This window comes from Phalacrocorax aristotelis, chromosome W, assembly GCF_949628215.1.
Source record: "Phalacrocorax aristotelis chromosome W, bGulAri2.1, whole genome shotgun sequence".
Lineage (NCBI taxonomy): Eukaryota > Metazoa > Chordata > Aves > Suliformes > Phalacrocoracidae > Phalacrocorax > Phalacrocorax aristotelis.
Window position 1 is genome coordinate 4822445 of NC_134310.1, and position 19035 is coordinate 4841479.

The 19035-nt window shown below is 47.6% G+C and overlaps 1 protein-coding gene across 2 annotated transcripts in view; it reads right to left on the minus strand.

Moving 5' to 3' along the window:
- Nucleotides 1–19035, minus strand: part of ZBTB7C (zinc finger and BTB domain containing 7C) — a 46281-nt gene that overhangs the window by 10398 nt on the left and 16848 nt on the right. The window contains exon 1 of one of the 2 annotated variants that reach the window (XM_075077224.1): nt 1014–1604. The exons of the other annotated variant lie outside the window; for it this stretch is intronic. Coding sequence (XP_074933325.1) covers nt 1014–1078 — 65 coding nt within the window. The 5' untranslated portion in view covers nt 1079–1604. Of the gene's footprint in view, nt 1–1013; nt 1605–19035 lie in introns of those variants that run through there. 2 annotated transcript variants of the gene reach the window in all.

Consider the following 19035-nt stretch of genomic DNA (forward strand, 5'->3'; position numbering starts at 1 on the left):
CTCTTTCACATGGCTCCAGCAGCCCTTCCACATGAAAAATCCCAGGAAAGGAGAGCGACTTCCTCCAGGAGGCAACGAATACATTAGTCCCATCACACACAGAATACATCAAACAGCCAGAAGAACTTTGAATACACTAACCCTTTGGAAACCCCTAGGACACAGTGCATGTGTTCATGCAGTGTCACCTCTATGAGCCCTGGCTTGTGGTCCCACTGCAGGTAGACACTCAGTTCACAGCCAAGCAGTTGATCTCCGAGACAGCCCAGGGTGCACATAAATAAAACTGCAGCCCTGTTCCAGCCCCTATTGCAAGGTTGAGACCATCAGGCAGGTTTCTAATCTCACCCTCTGCATCTCTGGCAAGTTCCCAATCCCACCCCATGCCCCCTCCACATCTCTCCTGGGATCCATCACCACGTCCTAGGTAGCCTTCTCTGCCCAGTTTCTGGCTGCACTGACTCCAAACCTCCTTCCCACCAGCTGTGGGGACCTGGTCTGCCTCATGGTGTGGGACTGGCTCCCACCCTACCACCTGCCTCCAGCCCTTGGGGATGAAAAGAGCCTGGTCTGATGGAAGTAGTCCAGGGAAATCCTTGCTTCACCTTGGTTAGCAAGCCAGTGACCTCTGGGGGAGCCTGGGGAGCCGCAGAGGGGATCAGACTCTGCAGCAAACATTTCCGTGGGAAGAGGAACACTGTCTCCCTTCTCCTCCCTCTGCAGGATCAATCACCAGCTGAGACCTTGCAGATATCTCCCACACACCTAATCAGCACTGCCAAACACTTGCTGTGTGGGAGCCGGCAAGCAAAGGCCTTGGGAAGACGGTGGGTTACAGACCACCAGCCTGGTGGGAACAATGCAGGGATGGGGGACAAGCTGCCCCTGAGCTAGTGAAGCCTCACGGGGGTGCTGGAGGGAAGCCCCCACCATGGGAAGCCCTCTCCACCCACCTCCCCATGCCCAGAGATGGGAGAGGAACTGGGAATGACACCCCTCTGAGCTCCCCTCACCTCCAGCCACTGACGTCTTCAGCAGAAGGACGATGCTCCAGTCCCTCATCCCCTGGTGTGCCCATTAGCTCCACGCTAATTATGTCTGCTGTCTGAAGCAAATTGATTCATTACAGTGTGCTGTGCTTAACCATGTTAACTAGCTGCACTCCTCTACCAGCCCAACCAGCTCCATATCAAATCTTCCTTGAAAATCACCAATAAATGTAAGTAAATCCAATGTGTTCTTCAAGTGGAGTGTAAGACAATAACTAACTCCTGAGCCAGGAAAGAAGAGATAACTTCCTTCTTAGGGCTTTGTATCCTTAATAATACACATGAGCAATTAAAATTCTATTGCTGTATTTATCTTCTACTCATTTATTTTTCTTTGGAAGGAGCATTAGTGTTAAAGGAATTCCTTACATGACGGAACATGTCCTCCTACAAATCTATTTTGATCTTTTATTGCTAGATCACCCTAAGTGCAAAAGATCAGAAAAGCAGAATATTAGACTACCCTGACAACTGTTTTTATAGAGGGTTTTTTTCCAGACACTAAACTGCCTCCTCCCTAATTTGTGGATTATTCAGTTGGCATCAAGAAAGCATGAAAAAATGGAATTAGAAGATATGGGGGCATATGATTATAAGATAAAATGATGTACAGCTCCCTTTGGTGGTAATGGATGCCTTTTCCTTTCTTTTCCCCTGCTGGTCCTTTTGAGATGTGTTTCTGTTAACCGAAGCACTTAGGCAAGCCGATAACTTTACAGGATCCTGGCAAAACTGAAGGTGATTCATGTCATTTAAATGTCATTTGCATACATTTGCATTTTTAAAACTTGCAAGGTGGTTTGACAGCTCTGGAGCTCAGCAAGCTTGAGAAATGACTTTATGGTTCCCATGCTTCTGGGGAAGTTGATGGCCACAGGCTGGAAGTGTGCTGAGCCTGATGTTTTCCTTCCTCCCTCTCCCTCCTCTCCCTCTTCCTGCGCTCCCCCCTTCCCCTCTCCAAGCCAAGGGTGGGGTCCTCAAGAATAACAGGCCTAAAAACAGCATCTGATGGTGACAAATGTCACCAGTGCATGCACACACACGTGAAAATGCAGAATGGACTACATGGAGTTAAATAGAAAAAATCCCATTTTATAATAGAAATTTACAGCATTGTTAAAATAAACCAAGGTTGTGGGGGGGAAAGGGTGGAGGGCACCTAAAATAAATATATTCTGCAAATGACATCTCGAAACATTGCATGTATAGGCATGCTTAAAACTCATTCATTACTTTCTTGCAGTGAAAAGCCCCATTTATAAAAGAATGACCCTGGGAGATGCTATTTGGCTACAGAACCAATTCACCCCGCACTGCCCGTGGGTGCATGGCAAGCTCTGCCAGTGTATTTAGGTACCTGAGGCTGCAACAGGAAAAAGGGGGAATCGGGGAGAGCTGAGCTTTATCCCCTTTTTGGGTGAAAACCCTTCCATTTTTGGGAAGGATGGTGTTTCACTGACCAGTGATTGATAGCTTTTGCTCCTTAGCCGTTTTGTTATTTTGGGGATATAGGGCTGCTGGGGCTCTGTGCCCTCATCCATCAATTGCTCCACAACCTTGAGCAAGTCCCTTGTGCAAGTGTCCCTGTGCGGAGCCACCCACGTTGACACCCCACCCGAAGCCAGCTCCACGGGGGTGACACCATTGCCTTGGCCAAGCACTTGACTCCAATTTGGAAGACACTTCTTTCCTACCAAGAAGGAGTTAGGATCCTTAAAAGCCTATTTGAAAGGCAGGCAGAGAGGTGTTTTTTTTCCTTTTATGAACAAAAAAAAAAAAGGAAGGTGTAAACCCCCAAAAAGGCAAGTATTTCCTTAAGCACACCTCTCCTCTGAACATCTTGTCTCCAGAAGAACATGTTATTAAACCACCCACCCTAATACCTAGTGTTTCTCCCCTCTGGCGGGAAGGTGGGGCAGAGAGTGCTCCTCACCTTTCAATCTCTTCCCTGCAAGATGCCTGAAACAATGAGGAAAACACAGTGACACTGTCTCCCTTGCAAGGAAATTGATAGATTTTTAGAGGAGATGAGCCACTTTGCAGACCCAAAGATGATGCTGCAGGAGGGAACTGGCTCACTAGCAATAGCACCAGGGGTTTACTGCCAGGCTGGGCACCTGCCCCAGCCTCTAATGACAGAGACCAGACTTCCCCCTGGGACCAGTCTTGCTTGGAGAGTACAGGGTTGAGCCAGGAAAGGTGGGGTGTTTGGTTTTTAAGTGGTACGTAATAAGCTCATCCACCCAAAACTGAGGATCCCTCCTCAAAAAGAATAAGGATTTTGCTTAGATCTGGATAAAGTAGTCAAGGGTAGGAGATGCCTTGATGAGGAAGGATGCAAAGAGGGTCACACTGGCCACGGAAGATGCTCGTTTGCATCAAGGATGGGGAGAAAGCCCCATAGGTGGCTGCAGAGGTAGTATCACCCCTCGTGGCTGCTGGCAAGGGAGCAACTCCATAAATGGAGCATGTCAGTATAATTTAAGAAGATGCTCCATAGGATGCCAGTGCCAAGGCTGCCTACAGTGGCCAGCCAGAGCCCCAGTGACGTTGACACAGATGGAGACCTCCCACTGATGCTGGGAGGAGAGGAATGGCCAAGAAGCCCTGGGGGGACAGCCCAACGCTTTCTGGCCAGTCTCCACAATGCCAAGGATGCGTGAAACAGCTCCTAGCTGAAGGAAGAGCCCCGGAAGTCGAGCGTGGTTTCATCACATAATTAAAGCGGTTACACTTCGGGGACTGAGATCACACAGGTGACCTTCAGCCTGGTATTTCTCCATTACCTACTGGACTTTTCAATACTAATACTAATCTTCAAACAAAATCCTTGGGCATACAAGGATTCACCCTTAACAACATCTGGCTGGCAAAGTTGAGCCCATGTGAACCATATATATTTACACATATTATATAAAACTGACTTTTTTTGGCTGGAACTATTAGTTTCCTATAAGCAGGCCATCAGAAGCCATCTTCACCTGAAGTCCCATCAGCAAATCCAAAATAAAAAGTGTTGGAGAGCCACCTCCAGAGTGACCAATGAACTGGACAATGACATATTTAATGCCTGCTTCATTTTAGTGACAGCCACTCTTTCCAGTTCCCAAAATTCTAACAGAAGTTTAGCCAGCCAAGCAGACCTGGGGCACATCAACACTGGAGATCTGCTGTACGTCTCTGGTATGATATCACTTGGGAAGTACCACGAGGACTATTTGCTTAAGATTACAGGTGCTGCTCATTCGCTCACTGAGGTGTGGAGGCACAAGTGTCTGCTGTGCCCTTTGTGAATCCATCCTCAGGAATTTTTTAAGGCTCATTATACGTTGCAGCAAATATTATGCATCTCTCAACAAATCTATCCCTGCAGGTTATCTCCAGCTACCGAGAGCCTACACCAGGCAACTTGCACTTCAACAACTTGTTTATGTACAGATACAATCTGGCAAAATTGCAAATTATGAATTAAATCCTCCCCCAATGAGCTGAAGAGTTGGGTGCTGCCGGTTGTAATGGGAATTTGCCACTGCTCCGTTACCACCAGGACCCAACCCCAGCCCATGGGGTATTTAAGTTAAGGCCATTTTTCCTGGCCTCAGCTCCTCTATGGGCTTGTTGCTCAAGTTGGCCTCTCCATTGGCATGTGATGATGACCAAGTCGAGCGCCTCTCCTCTCCCCCTTGTCACTCATCATGGCAGGCACCAGATATTCAAAAAGCCCCAGCAGCCCCTTAATTCTACCCCAAGGTCTCCCACCCTGACATGACCTGAACATCATTTTATAACGAGCTCCCAGACTCTGGTATGAAATTTGGTGGCTCAACACCTTGCCTCTGGGTGAGCCTGCAGGGACCTGCCACCCAGCAGCTCTGCACACTGTGGGACTAATGCTAGGAAGATGCCATTGCACCACCAGGACCAAGCCCCATGGCTGTCCTATTTCCTTGAAACCAGTTCTTGGACCCCAGATACATGCAAACAGGAGTTCTGGCAGGGCCAGAGTAGCGTTCAATGCCTCCTGTAATTGAAGAGCCATGTTTTCACTTTGGTTTCTTCTTTCGAGCTTCTTTAAACTACCTAGCACGCTTTCCAATTTCAGAGTTTATATAAAACTCCAAAATCAGGAGCTTTGGATCACTTCTGGGTGCCAATCTGATTAAGTCTGCATGCTGCATGGCAAGTCCCATCTGATGTGCTGAGCAGGTTTTGGCAAAGGGGGATGAATGGTCAAATAAACAGAAACAATTAGCAGAACTACATCAAAGGCACAGCCTTGCTCCAGATGGTGTTTTGAGGGCTTCATCTAAGCACAAAGCAGGGGGGATAATTAATTGATGACAGTGTCTAGGCAGGTGCCACAGGAGAGGGCTTTATAGGGTGGTCACATCTGACCCACCCAAGCATCTCCCTGGAGGTCTGGAGCTCGAGGGGATGGTGCTCTGGGCATCAGGTCCCTTTGGCTCCTCTCTGGTGTGGTTTCTGCAAGGCTGGAAGTGCTCAATATCCAGTTAGTTATGGGGCTTTCCCTTGGAAACGCTCAGAGGTCTCTCTACACGACTCTGCGTTAGCCCTGATGCTCTCCTGGCCATGCTCTAGTGTTTAGGGACTTTTTAAATGCGGTGTCACTGGTACAGCAAATGATCCTGGCTGAATATCTCCCTCCCTATGTATCTATATGCACACACATTATGTGTGTGTACACATCCTGTGGGAGGGGGAATATGTCAAGTGTAACAGAAAAGTTTCCAGTCATCCTGTGCAACCACTCCACTCTCATGGAAAGTCGCTCACACTTCAAGTGATGCGTCCCCTCTCCCATGCTGTGTTCTACAAAAAAAAAAAGAGGAAAAAAGAGAGTGAAAGGAAAATCCCCACCAGATATATGCCCATGCCAGAGCTGGCCTGGCTGAACATCAGGTTGCTGGTCCATCCAGGACCTCTGATGTGACCTGGATGAGAGTTCACATGACATTATTGGTGGCATTTCTGTCCATGTGTTTGCAGCCACTCTCTTCCAACATCTCTTTCCCCCCTTGTACAAGCTGCTCAGCCACTGCTATAGGTCGCTATGTAGGATACATATACACCCTACATATATATACACATATAAATATATATACACACATACATATATATACACACATAGGATACGTCCCTACGGGTGCACAACATTACAACCCCATGAGCCCATTGGTGGCAGATACCTCCTTCCAGCACAGCCTTAAAAATAGCAAAAAAAGTTATTTCCTCCCATTCTGAGCTCCCCTGGGAGAACAGGCAGGCCCCTTTGCTCCCTCTCATTCTGCTTTTCTCCAGAGCCAGAAAAAGGAAGAGAAATTTTAAAAAAGCTCCTATTGAACAGCATGCACACACTGGGTGGGTTTGCTTCCTGACTAAAAAACAAAACAAAACAAAACCACAGCAGAAAAATGTGCCCAGCTTAACCATGGAAAACTGGTTTGGCTGGTGTCCCTCCAGAGTGGACAGGATTGCAAGGGACATGGACGTGGATTTGGGTAAGTCTGTCACCAGGTTGCATGAAAACACTGCTCCAAAATAAAATAAAAAATTTTGGGGTGCTCCAAAAAAGCAGGGGTCAAAGAATGGGGATCCAGCTCCCCCTTCTCTTTTCTCCCCTTGCCCCCAGAAAGCCACTGAAGGGAGGACTTTGAGAGTAAAAATAAAAGGGTCAGAGTGTCTGCATGTTAAATCAGAAGCAGATGTGTGCCTGCTCGCCAGCCTGAGTCACCACAGGAGGGTGGGGAAGGGTGGGGGGTTATCGCTATTTTGGTGCTGGGTGTGGGGTACAGAAAACAATGCGAGGAGAAGGCAGTGCAATGTTTGAGCAGGCTTAATATCAGCCTGGGAGCATGTACAGGCAGGCTCCAGAAGTGGTGGGGTGGGAGGCTCAGCTCAGCGGCGGTGGCATTGGCAGCAGCCACACTCCACCCCCTGCCCACGTAGGGCTGCTCTTCAGGACCCTCCCCAGGCTCCCCTGCATCATTGCTGGATATTCCCCGTCATGTGCATCCCTCTTTGGGGGAGTTTATTGCTGGTCTTTGTCACATTTTCCAACATCATCCCTCCAGGAGGAGTCCCCATCCCCATGCATTGGCCAAGATGTGCCCACTGGCAGACCCACCACGTGGCCAAGGCATCCGCAGCCTTGCACCAAGGCAGTGGCAGAAGCCTCATCCTACTGCTCACAAGGACCACCTCAGGAGCTAGCATGTCTCTAAGATCCAGCTTGCTTTGGGCTGAGCCCCATAACGCAAGCTCAGCCTCATCTTTTGCCTCCCACTGTGCCCTCCATCACTCACACCATGTTGGCATTTGTTAGGCTTGCAGTGCCATGAGTATTTATGAGGGTGGTACCTCAGACTGGTGGCACACGAGCTCTGCTGCTGAGCTGGGCCAGAATAGCACCCATGTGGACATAAAGTGGCTTTTGGAGAGGTGTGTTCATGGAAGGTGCCTCTGCAGAGCATCTCGCCCTGTGCCAGTGATCCAGCCTGCAAAGACATGGCCCCTCCAGCACCACCACCCCATCATCTGTACCACAGGCAGAAATCTAGCCCTGGGCTTGGACCGTGCTGTCACAGTCAACCCCAACACAGGATGAAAAATTCAAGTCCCTGCTTTCAGAGAGGGGACCAAATACACCCAGTTTTTATCCATGAGCGTCTCCTCAGAGTCATGTACAGCCCCAGCTCCATCACAGAGGGCTGAATATTGCATCTCCCCATCCTTCGCTGACCCGAGGAGGAGCATCATGGATGCCCCATCCCTGGAAACATTCAAGGTCAGGCTGGGCTGGTCTCTGAGCAACCTGATCTTGTTGAAAATGTCCCTGTTCATGGCGGGGGGTTTGGACTAGATGACCTTGAAAGGTCTCGTCCAACCCAAACCATTCTGTGATTCTATGATAATTTTTCTGCAAGTCAACACTTCTCTGAATTAGACGTCCCCACCATGCTGAAACCCCAGCGAGGTACATCATGTCTCTAACCCTTGAGCTGGGTGTTTCTAGAGGAAATACTGCTGGGCTTCAGTGGAGGACACTCAGGGACAGGGGGATGAGACTTTCATCCAGACTTCTTGTATGTAAACCAATTAGCTCTCTGAAGACCACAGGTAAAATATGAGCATAACCTTATGGTGTGGCCCAAGCACCGAATATCCAGAGGCAACTCCCTATCTTCAGAGGACGATTTAATCCAGCTCTCAAGGTTACAAAGCAATTTAACTGAACATCAGGGGTCAGATTCAGACCTCATTTGTATCTCAACTCCTCCTGCGCACAAAGACCCTGGTTTCTCTGCCAACCTGCTAGAAAGCTAAACAGCAGCTGAGTTGTCAGCTCAGCCCTGATCCTGCAAAGCCTCACCCGCCTGAGCAATCTGTGTGATTCGGTGGGCCCACCCATGCCCAGCTTGGTAAATATAGTCAAAGCTGGTGAGGATCAACAGAAAAAAAACATCTGGACTCTTCCTGGAGGAAGGAAAAGAAAATTATTTACTGCCTAGACATTTCTGCTCAAATGCATGGAAAAAAAAATTAAAAATCAATAGGCTTAATTTTTCAACTGATGCTTCTGCAAGCATGGAGGGGGTTTGCAGGATCAGGCCCCCAAGCAAGGCAAGTCCTATGTCCCAGCTGACTACACATGCACGCCAACTCAGTCTGATTCGATTTAAAACAGCTGAGTTGTAAATGAAGCTTATAATGGAATTGGCAAATGACCCTTCAATATAGCATTGCAAACTGACAGCATTCAAAAATAACCAGGGCTCGAGTCAGGATTCAGCTCTTGGCCAGGTGTGAGTGCAGGATTGGGGGTGCATCGTGCCATTGGCTATCAAAACAGCCCAAGCAAGCAGGGAAAAACCCCAGCCTCTCCCCTCTTAAGGATTTTAGAGGGGCAACCCTTCAAAAAGAAAAATAACAGGCAAAAGGAGGAGAAAATGCAGCCCTGCCATGTAAAGAGAGACAGTCTTGCCTGTTTGTTTTGGCCTATCTTGAAATCCAGGCAGTTTCCAACTGGAAACCAGAAATGTTGATGATGTTTGGAGTCTGTCTGCATCTCTCCTGTGACGTGAAGAGGCTGGGATTTTTTTCTCCTAACAACTATATTTACTGTTACATTTTGAACTCCCCATGCTGTCATTACAATGTCAGATGAAATTACATGTGCGATAACCATAACATCAATGCATGCACAAGTTCAGAAAGGCTTTACAAGGAAAACTTTTCAAGGGAAGCTGCTCATGTCAGGACTGAAAGGGGATGTCCAAAGGAGTCTGAATTACAGGGTGCTGGCTACAGTCAGAACTTGGCCTCATTGGAGCTGCACAGATGGATTTTACGCTTTTTTCAGGCTTTGCTGGATAAAGTGTATTCTTATTTGTCCTGGTGTAACTATGGATTGACTCCAGGGATTTAACTATTCTGGATTTGCACTAGTGTAAAGAGGATGAGGATGTTACAGTGGTCTGCAGGACAGTCTTGCAGATGGATCTGAATTGCACCATCCATTGCACTGAGCTTCTGTGGTAGTGCCACCATGAAGATGGCATGGGATCCGCAGCTAGTTCGTGACTTACAGAAAGAGCTGCATGGGCACAAGAGCTAGAACAGGAACAGCTATACCATTACAAAAGCATCTTACACCACTGTGGCTCATTCCCTTTCACACAAAGGACTACGTGTGCCCCTGTATAGCACTTGGGCGCTGAGGACAGCTGCTCTCTCTTGGTCCAAGATGTGCTAGAGGCATAAGAAAGGACCCCCCCCAGCTTCCCATCCACTATCAGGCCAGAGGTAACTACTCGTCACAGCTCTGCCTTTGAGGTTGTTCTTACGAAAATCCCAATTTCTGCTGGGAAAAAACAGCAACCAGGTTTCTTCCAACTGCTGTGGGCAGCTGGGTGAAGGGAACTTAACTGGTGCTCCTGGAAGACAGTTCCGGCAGCATAGTGACAGAGGCAGGAACCTCCAGGAGAGAGGCATCATCTCCCATTGGTACAGCTGGATGTGTAAGGCAACATCTGTACAGTTCTGATTGCATCTGCTTAGGGGGAAATGGTACAAGTATAACTAGGCTGGTCTAGTTAAAGTGGTACAACTTCCAGGCAAACCTATGGGATGTTACAGATCAACCTCGTGGTGCAGTGCAACCTACCCATACCTACAGAGGTTTCGGCTCTCAGCTGCTAGACAGAGAGTATCTTATAGAGCAGCTGCTTTGCTCTTGCTATCTTACACAAAAAAAGAAATGCAGACATCTAACGCAATAGCAACCCCAGTCACCTGTGTGTTGGAGGAGGGCATTGCACATGCACAGGGAGCACATGGCTGCTTCTGCGTACCCTCACCAGGGTGCAGGTTTGATCCATCTCCTGAGCAAAGGACTGGAGGATGCTCTGGATGTGTGTTTAGGAAATGTCCTGAAGAGCACCAGCAGAAATGTGGAATCCCTCACACTATTTCAGGACATACTTTTTGCTCTGGGTGGGAAAACATCAGCATTTTACCCCACTATCCCCATTGTTTCACTGTCTGTATTTTGCATCTCCTTTCACAGCACAGATATGTGAATCTTTGGTTCAATGTATTCTGTGAATTCTAGCTAGTAGAGGAAAATTCATTAGTTAAGGGGCCACAATAAAAGCAGACATTTGGAAACATTTACCTCTCCATCCACCCACCTCGCCTCCCATCTCTGGCATTTCTAATCCACATTACGTTGTTCCATATATGCATCACATTAGCAAAATACCCCTTGCAGCACCTTAATTTCTTCTCCCCATTTGTCCACGAAGACAGTCACCAAAAAGGAGCCTAAATGCTGTGTCTTGCATTTTACGTGTTTTTTTATATATCTCCATTCAATTCTTCCTAGGAATGAGCAGGAACCCACCAGCTTGCCAATGCCGCACTTCAAAGCCGCACACCAGCGCTCGATGAAACACCAGTGCCACAGCATACTGGGGACTTTCCTTTCCTAATCAGCACTTCAAAATATTTATAAATGCACTTAAGTCCCATTTTGACCACTACATCTATTTGCCAACCCTGCCCTGAGATTCATGTCAGGTCGAGGGGAGTTATGCTCACATTGTTGGCATACCTGAGGACAGGCAGAGGGACTCGCTCCCTGCACACAGAACAAAGCCCTGAGTTATTGAAGCTCTTTGCCCTCCACCAAGTGCAATTATTGTTAGAGAAAACCCTTGTTTATAGCAGAGTCCTTCCAGTTGGGGAAAAAAGAGATTTAATTATAAGGTAATGGTGCTGTGAGCATGTGCGCGAGCAGAGCACAGATGTGGGTGCGGTAGGCTAAGAGCACAGAAAAAGCCGGCACATAGCCCTGGTCCTCTGAATTCACTTTGCTCTGAATGCCACTGCATAAGAATGAGGCTTTATGGTAAAAAAGAGGGACATGTCCTTCTGCCGATAGGAGGGATTTCTAAGGGCACAGCACTATAAATAATCGTTCAAGCCATCTTGCACATGCCTCATGTAGCCCATGATAAGCCACAGAACAGGTATCAAGACCACAAAAATGATCTGAGGGCTGGAACACCTCTGCTGTGAAGAAAGGCTGAGAGAGTTGGGGTTGTTCATCCTGGAGAAGAGAAGGCTCTGGGGAGACCTTATTGCAGCGTTTTGGTACCTAAAGGGGGCTTATAAGAAAGATGGGGACAGGCTTTTTAGTAGGACCTGTAGCGATAGGACAAGGGGTAATGGTTTTAAACTAAAGGAGGGTAGATTCAGACTAGATATGAGGAAGCAATGTTTTATGATGAGGGTGGTGAAACCCTGGCCCAGGTTGCCCAGAGAGGTGGTTGATGTCCCATTCCTAGAAACATTCAAGGTCAGGCTGGATGGGGCTCTGAGCAACCTGATCTAGTTGAAGATGTCCCTGCTCATTGCAGGGGGGTCGGGCTAGATGGCCTTGAATGGTCCCTTCCCACCCAAACCATTCTGTGATTCTATGAAGACCCAGTGGGTTCAATTAGAGTGGAGGCTGTTGTGCACTCTCATTCATCACTGCTTTCCAAAAAGTGTAAGCCTTCCTTGGTGACATACAGCCAGAGATGGCACTGGTCCCCCGGATGTGTACACACCCAACCCTACACACCAAGGTACTATGCATGCAAATGCATCCTCCTCCCCCTGCCCTTTACATGGGTGATTCGTGGGGACAGTTGCTGTAAGGCAGGGGATGATGCCATGCTCATGCCCACACCATGCAGACAACCCATCACTAAGATCTCATACCCACCCCAAATCCAGACCAGCACCAAATAAATACAAATATCCTTGGAGGCAAGAAGGGATGGATGGAAGTGAAGCATGTGGATGCCTCCATAAACCAGTTTATTTTCTCATTATTGCCAACTCTTGCTGTTCAGACAGTGTTTGTCCTCTCTGCAGAGCAGAAATCCACCTCTAGCAACCCTGATAAAGTCCTAAATGACCTTCATCTCTCTTTGACCATCATCATGGGCAGGTTGCACCTCTGCTCTTTAGGTGCATTTGAGTTTGAAGGCATTGGAGAAAGCCCTGTGTGAGAATATAGAGGAGGCCGCTTGTGAAAATGCACGCTGAAATGAGAAAATGAAATGAATGGCCAGTCCTTAAAGAAAAAGCTGCTGCCATAAAACAGATTTTGAGAAAAAAAAGAAGAAATTGTTGTGCACTACCTAGGTTTGCTAAACAGGCAGATGGGACCTGTATTTCTCTTCTGAAACTTTAATGGGAAGGATACGATTCTGCTGCAAGCCTATTTTATATGCCTGCAAATTAAAAAGGAAAGGGCGGGCATAATTTATAAAATTGTGAAACACAGAGGAGAGCTTTCTGGCTGCAATGTTTCTTTATTTTCTTGTTATTCCTTTTATTCTTCCTTTTGCTTCTAGGCTTGTGAAAGGTGATGGATGGGCAGTGGTGGAGACAGAAATCTTCCTTTTATATTCACAGGGCAGGTACCGCATCAGCAACCGCAGCAGATGCACAAGCTGCACCTCCTCTGAACAAGAACAATGCTGAGACCAGAAAAACAGCGCTCCAGTGTATCCTCAGGCTTTCCACAGTGTTTTCCTGCTCCTACAGCCATCTCACACCTCAGTTGTTAATGGGCTTCACACTTTCAAACAGGAAAGCTGAGTCAAGTGTTGCTGTAGCCAGCAACACACAACATAGCCAAGCTCACACCCCGTCTGATTCTCCAGACCCTGCATCTCCAGGAATAGCCTGCTCCACACCCTTTGAGCTCTGCCAAGACCCTGACACTTCCCATCCATGCCACCTTGGTAGGAAGAAAGCACCACCTGTGTTTGGCTAGAAAGCCACCTTGTAGAAAAAGACCTGCTGGTCCCGGTGGCCAATGAGGTGCCCAGGAGTCAGCAGCATGTCCTTGCAGTGAAGATGGCCAGACACACACTGAGTTACATTAGCAAAACTGCTGCCCAGAGGTCAAGGGAAGTCATTCTTCCCCTCTAGTCATCATTTGTGAGACCACAGCTGGCGCACTGTGTCCAATTTGGGCTCTCCAGACAGAGACTGTCATTGTGGAGGTACACCAAGATGTTTAGGGAGCCGGAGCACACATGGTAAGAACAGAGGTTTGTTCAGCCCAGGGAAGAAGGTGTTAATGGGAAATCTAATTTTTTCATCTACCAACCTAATGCATAACTATAGAGAAGATGGAGTCAGACTCTTCTCAGAGCACAAGAAGCTATGGACAGAAGTTGCAGCAAAGGAAGTTTAACTCTTATGTAAGAAAAACATTTTTTATTAAAAGGCTGGTCAAGCATTGAACCATGAAGCCAGAGAGATGATGGGATTTGTATCCCTGGAGCTATTCAAAACTCACCCACACAAAGGCATGAGCTTGACCTAGAGTAGGAAGTTAAATCGTGAGCCTCCAAAGGTCCCTGCCACCAAAACCATTCTCTGACTACATGCTCTGGTTTTGCAGATAGGGAGCCAAGGCATGAAAGAGATGAAATAATACAACCACAGCTACGCAGGGGACCTGCACCTGAGACCACATCTCCAGAGAGCAACCTAAAGCCCTCCCCTCATTGCTTTTGGGTAAATTAAACACATCACCATAGTCGTGTGTATGTTGGGCTTTCTGGGGTCATCTACTCTTCTTGCTTCCCTGGTAGAAAGTAGCACTTCTCTAGCTGCAAAATTATTTAATTTTTTTTATCTTCTGGGCTAATTCAGCAACTCATCTTTCTACTAAGACTGTCAGCAAAAGTGTCAATTGTATGGCTGATTTCTGTGATGTGGAATCATGCCCACCCAGACTTGGACCAAGACTATGCAGCCCATTTCACATAAGCCACCAACCAGCCCACACTTGGCAAGAACTGAAGACCATATCAGCCATGCCTGCATGACTTCTGGCTTTGGGCCATTTTTCTCCAACCCTCTGAGCAGCCACAATATAAATCTTGCTCTTCTTTTGCTAGTCTTTGCCATGACAACACAATCACTTGGCTCCTCATGCCACATTCTAGTTGGGTGTTTGCCAGAGATGTGTCAGTAGAAAAATGAACTTTGTACCCTGGCAAGAAAGGAGAGCAGTTCTTCATAAAACCAACCACTGCTGCCCTTTCTCAGCTCACATGTTTGCTACAGGAGTAATTCAAGTCCTCGTGAAATCACTATGAATATTTACCTGCACAAGGAGCAAATCCATATTCTTCCCTCCCAGGAAATAAGCAAGAAAACCTTGCCCAGATAAATGCTGGGCTAGAGTTTTGCTTCCCCTCAAATTCCAGCACTCTCATGTCTAAATATCTCCATGAAACATGTGTGTGCATGTGCACACATCCTTTATTCAGAGCTAAATTTACTCTTTAGAAAGAAGACAGCTTGTCCTGTTGAAGTCAGAAAGAATGAAGCAATGTTTTGTGATGAGGGTGGTGAAACCCTGTCCCAGGTTGCCTAGAGAGGTAGTCGATGCCCCATCCCTGGAAACATTCAAGGTCAGGTTGAATGGGGCTCTGAGCAACCTGATCTAGTTGAAGATGTCCCAGCTCATGGCAGGGGGGTTGGACTAGATGACCTTGAAAGGACCCTTCCAACCCAAACCATTCTGTGATTCTATGATAAGTCAGTTGAGTCCTTCCATTCACCCCAGCAAAGCTACAACTCCTGGTAAGCAGAGAAAAGCATTTCCTGAACTGGTGAAATTGAAGCTTTGCAGCAATTTTTACATACTACCTAAATGATCTTTTTTCACTGGCTGAAACCTATTTTATCGAATTATTCCAAACTCTGACTTTAGAGCATTCCTAGAGCCTGCTGATGAGATGGTGAGACCCCACTGTGTGCTGGATGGTGTAGGAACGTACATCCCCAATGACCACCTGTAGGGGAATAGACAGGGATCGGACTCTTTATACGTGTATAAATTAGTCACGTCCATGAAACGAGAGGGTGTACCACACACGGAAATTGCCTTGATGCTAGACATTGCTTTATCGCAGCGAGGAGCGACTGTGACAGTAATTCACATTCGCAGTCATCAGACGGGGCCTGGACCACTGATTGAGGGGAATTGCATGGCTGATGAGGCAGCCGCGGGAGTCTGGACATTGACGGAGGCAAAGAAACTGCATGAAAAACTGCACCTGGGTGCTAAAGCCTTGGCAAAGGAGTGTGGCATCTCAATAAGAGCAGCAAGAGAAGTAGTAGCCACCTGTCCTTACTGTCAGCACTCGCCATTGTGGGAGGCAGGAGTCAACCCTCGAGGACTGGAAGCAAATGCTATCTGGCAGACTGACTTTACTGAATGTCCACAGTTGGCCCCCGGACGGCACCTGGCAATTACAATTGATACATATAGTGGAGTCATCATGGCTACTCAACATCGGAAGCAGACTGCAACGCAGTTGGCTGTACATTGGACCACGGTGATGGCGTGGCTTGGAAAGCCCACCGAGATAAAAACAGACAATGGACCATGCTTTCGGGCTCGAAGTACCGAAGAATGGTGTAAAGCTTGGAATATTGTATTAAAACACGGCATTGCTTACAATAGCACGGGGCAGGCAATAGTTGAACGCGCTCATCGCACCTTGAAAGCAAAAATAATACAGCTTGGGGAGGGGGAGGGGTATAAGGGAGCTATACCCGTAGCAGCTCAGCAAACTATTTTAATGTGTGCACTATATTCGCTTAATCATTTTATACGCGGGCAGGAGCAAGTTACAGCAGCGGAGAAGCACTTTGGCAAAGCTCAAGCAGGCAAGCGCTATCCGCAGGTACGAGTAAGGTTCCCAGGCAGTGAGCAATGGGAGAGAGGATGGAAACTGAGATGCCTGGGGAAGGGCTACGCCGCGGTTGAGAATGAAGGGCGCATAGAATGGGTGCCTGCAAAGTGTGTGAAAGCAGAACTGTGCAAGGATGTACAATGAATAATCCCTTTCTGAGTTGTCTCTTGCAGGGTCTGCTGACATGGATCCTCATGCTAGCCGTACCATTGGGAAAAGAAATGAGCTCCTTGACAAGATCGCAAGCAATATTGCAGCGAGAGCGACACTGGGAAAGGGCGGCAAAAGAGAGATATGAACTGGGATTGGATAGTAATAATTGGGGGGAATCTTGTTGTGTGTAGTAACCATGGTTACTTGTGGGCTGCCATTGTTATGCTGAGTTATAAGGCAAATCAGAGAGCGCCTGCAAGAGTTACATGAATATAGACCTGACCGCAATATGTATCTGCTTACACAAGTAGCTTTGTAGAACTTTTAGCGGCATGGGGAGGGGGAGATGTAGGGGAATAGACAGGGATCGGTGACCGGAAGATCACGGGATGTGACGGAAAGATAGACTCCTCCCCATAGGAGTGGCAGGAACAGGAAGCGCAAGAGCTATATAAGCATGTGACGCAGTTAAATAAACGGACATTTTGTATCCATCATATTGATGTCTGTGCATCACTGTCCCCAGGGTGGGTAGAGCCCTGTGTCCCGGAGATATGCGGCCCGAGATAAGTTCTCCCATAGAAGCGTACAGCAACAACCACCCATGGAGAGAGCATGAGGCCAACAGAGAAGACAGTGGGTTTGGACATGATGTGGATTCAACTAGGAAGGTCACACAGTTATTACACTATTAGCATGTTTATTGGTTTAGCTGGCAACTCATCCCCACACAGCTGCTCACTTACTCCCCCACCAGTGGGACAGGGAGAGAATCAGAAGGGTAACGCTCGTGGGTTGAGATAAGAACAGCTTAATAATTAAAATAAAACAACAAAAATGCAATGAAAAGGGAAACAATGAAAGGCATGCAACCCGGGCGGGGCAGGGGAAGGGAATGAACCACCAAAACAAACCACACATGATGCAGCCACTCACTGCCCGCCAACCCAACGCCACCAGTCCCCGAGCCGCAACTGCCCTCCCCCCCACCGCCCCCATTAATATACTGGTCATGGTGTCACATGGTATGGAATGAACATCCCATTGGCTAGTCGGGATCAGCTGCCCCAGCCAGCACCCCGCCCCTCCCAACCTCCTGCCCACGTGGCAGAGCATGGGAAGCTGGAAAGGTCCGTGACTGCTACAGGCACTACAGTGAAGACAATTAACCCCTTCTCAGCCAAAACCAGCACAGCATGGCAGGGTGGAATCCTACTTCTGTCCAGAGAGAGGGTAGAGAGCCCACCCCCTGCTGAAAGCCATGGGTGGACATATTGCACTTGGCCAGCCAGAAGATTAAGGCAGGTCACCTAATTTAACATTTCCCAATGGAAGGGAGGAAAAAGCAATTCAGAGGGTGGAAAGAGCCCAGGTAAAAATGCCAGCTGGAGAAAACAGGGTGGGTAGGAGAGGCTCCTAGCAGAGAGGAGCTGGGAGGAAGGCTTCCAGGGGCAGAGCAGGCTGCTGGCTGCATGAGCCACCGAGCGCTTCAAACACAGGGCACAGATTAAGTGGAATCATGGGGCAGGGTGGGAGGAGATGAAGGAAGCAGGCAGGAGAGAAGATTACAGGAGTGCAAGGAAAAACAAAGAGGAGGAGAGAGGAGAAGGAAAAAGTATGCAGGGCCTTGAAGGTCAAAAGAGTCAACTTCAAAAGGATTTCTTAAAAGACATAAAGCCAATGCCTTCATGGTCAATTATTTAGTTTTCACACAATTCTAAGTAATATGGGATGGGGGTGTTCCCTCCCAACGCTCAGTTTAGCACAAAGGGACGATGAGAGAAGTCTGGGACTCTTTGTTTTCCTAATGGACCTGGACGGGGCTGGAGTTGGCACTACCCCCTTGCAAAGGATGCAGAGCAAAGGAGATGAGGCTTTTCTGGTTCATGGGAGCAGGAGGGTGGGAGTGAGCAGCACTTCTCCTTTGTGGAACAGAAAAATGTTAAAAAATTACTTGCTTGGCCTGAAACAAATGTTTTCCCTAAATTCTGGGCATCTGTTTAATTAAAAACACAGGAAATGTTGAGGAATACAAATTACATTGCCTGTGAAAGTCAAGACTTTTGCTTTGAAGATGCTGAAATGAGATGCTTCCATTCTTCACAATTCCTCTGTTAATCTGACAAAACTGACCCACACACGGTAGGTTTTTTGTCACCAAAAACTTCACTTTGTACTAAAACATATTTGATTGAATTATCTCTCCCAACTGTACTTAAGGAAGCTAAAGCTAAGTACAAAGCTGAAAGAGCCAGCTCCTGTATCCTGGGGCGTTCGACCCATCAACACAGTTAAAATCACTGACAAGCTATGGCAAGCTAATGTCAGTAAAATGGTACCCAACAGGAGGTTTGAAGCCAGCATGGTGAGCTCTACAATAAATTCCAGTCCATTAAATACCAGGCTTAAGTAAAATAGTACAGCAGGTCATGTTTTAAAGCAGACAGAATAGGTTAGGGAATCACTGAAGACCCATGAGGATGCTCTTGGAGGAGAACAGAAACTCTGCCGTACTCTTTTTCAGCTCCCTGCCC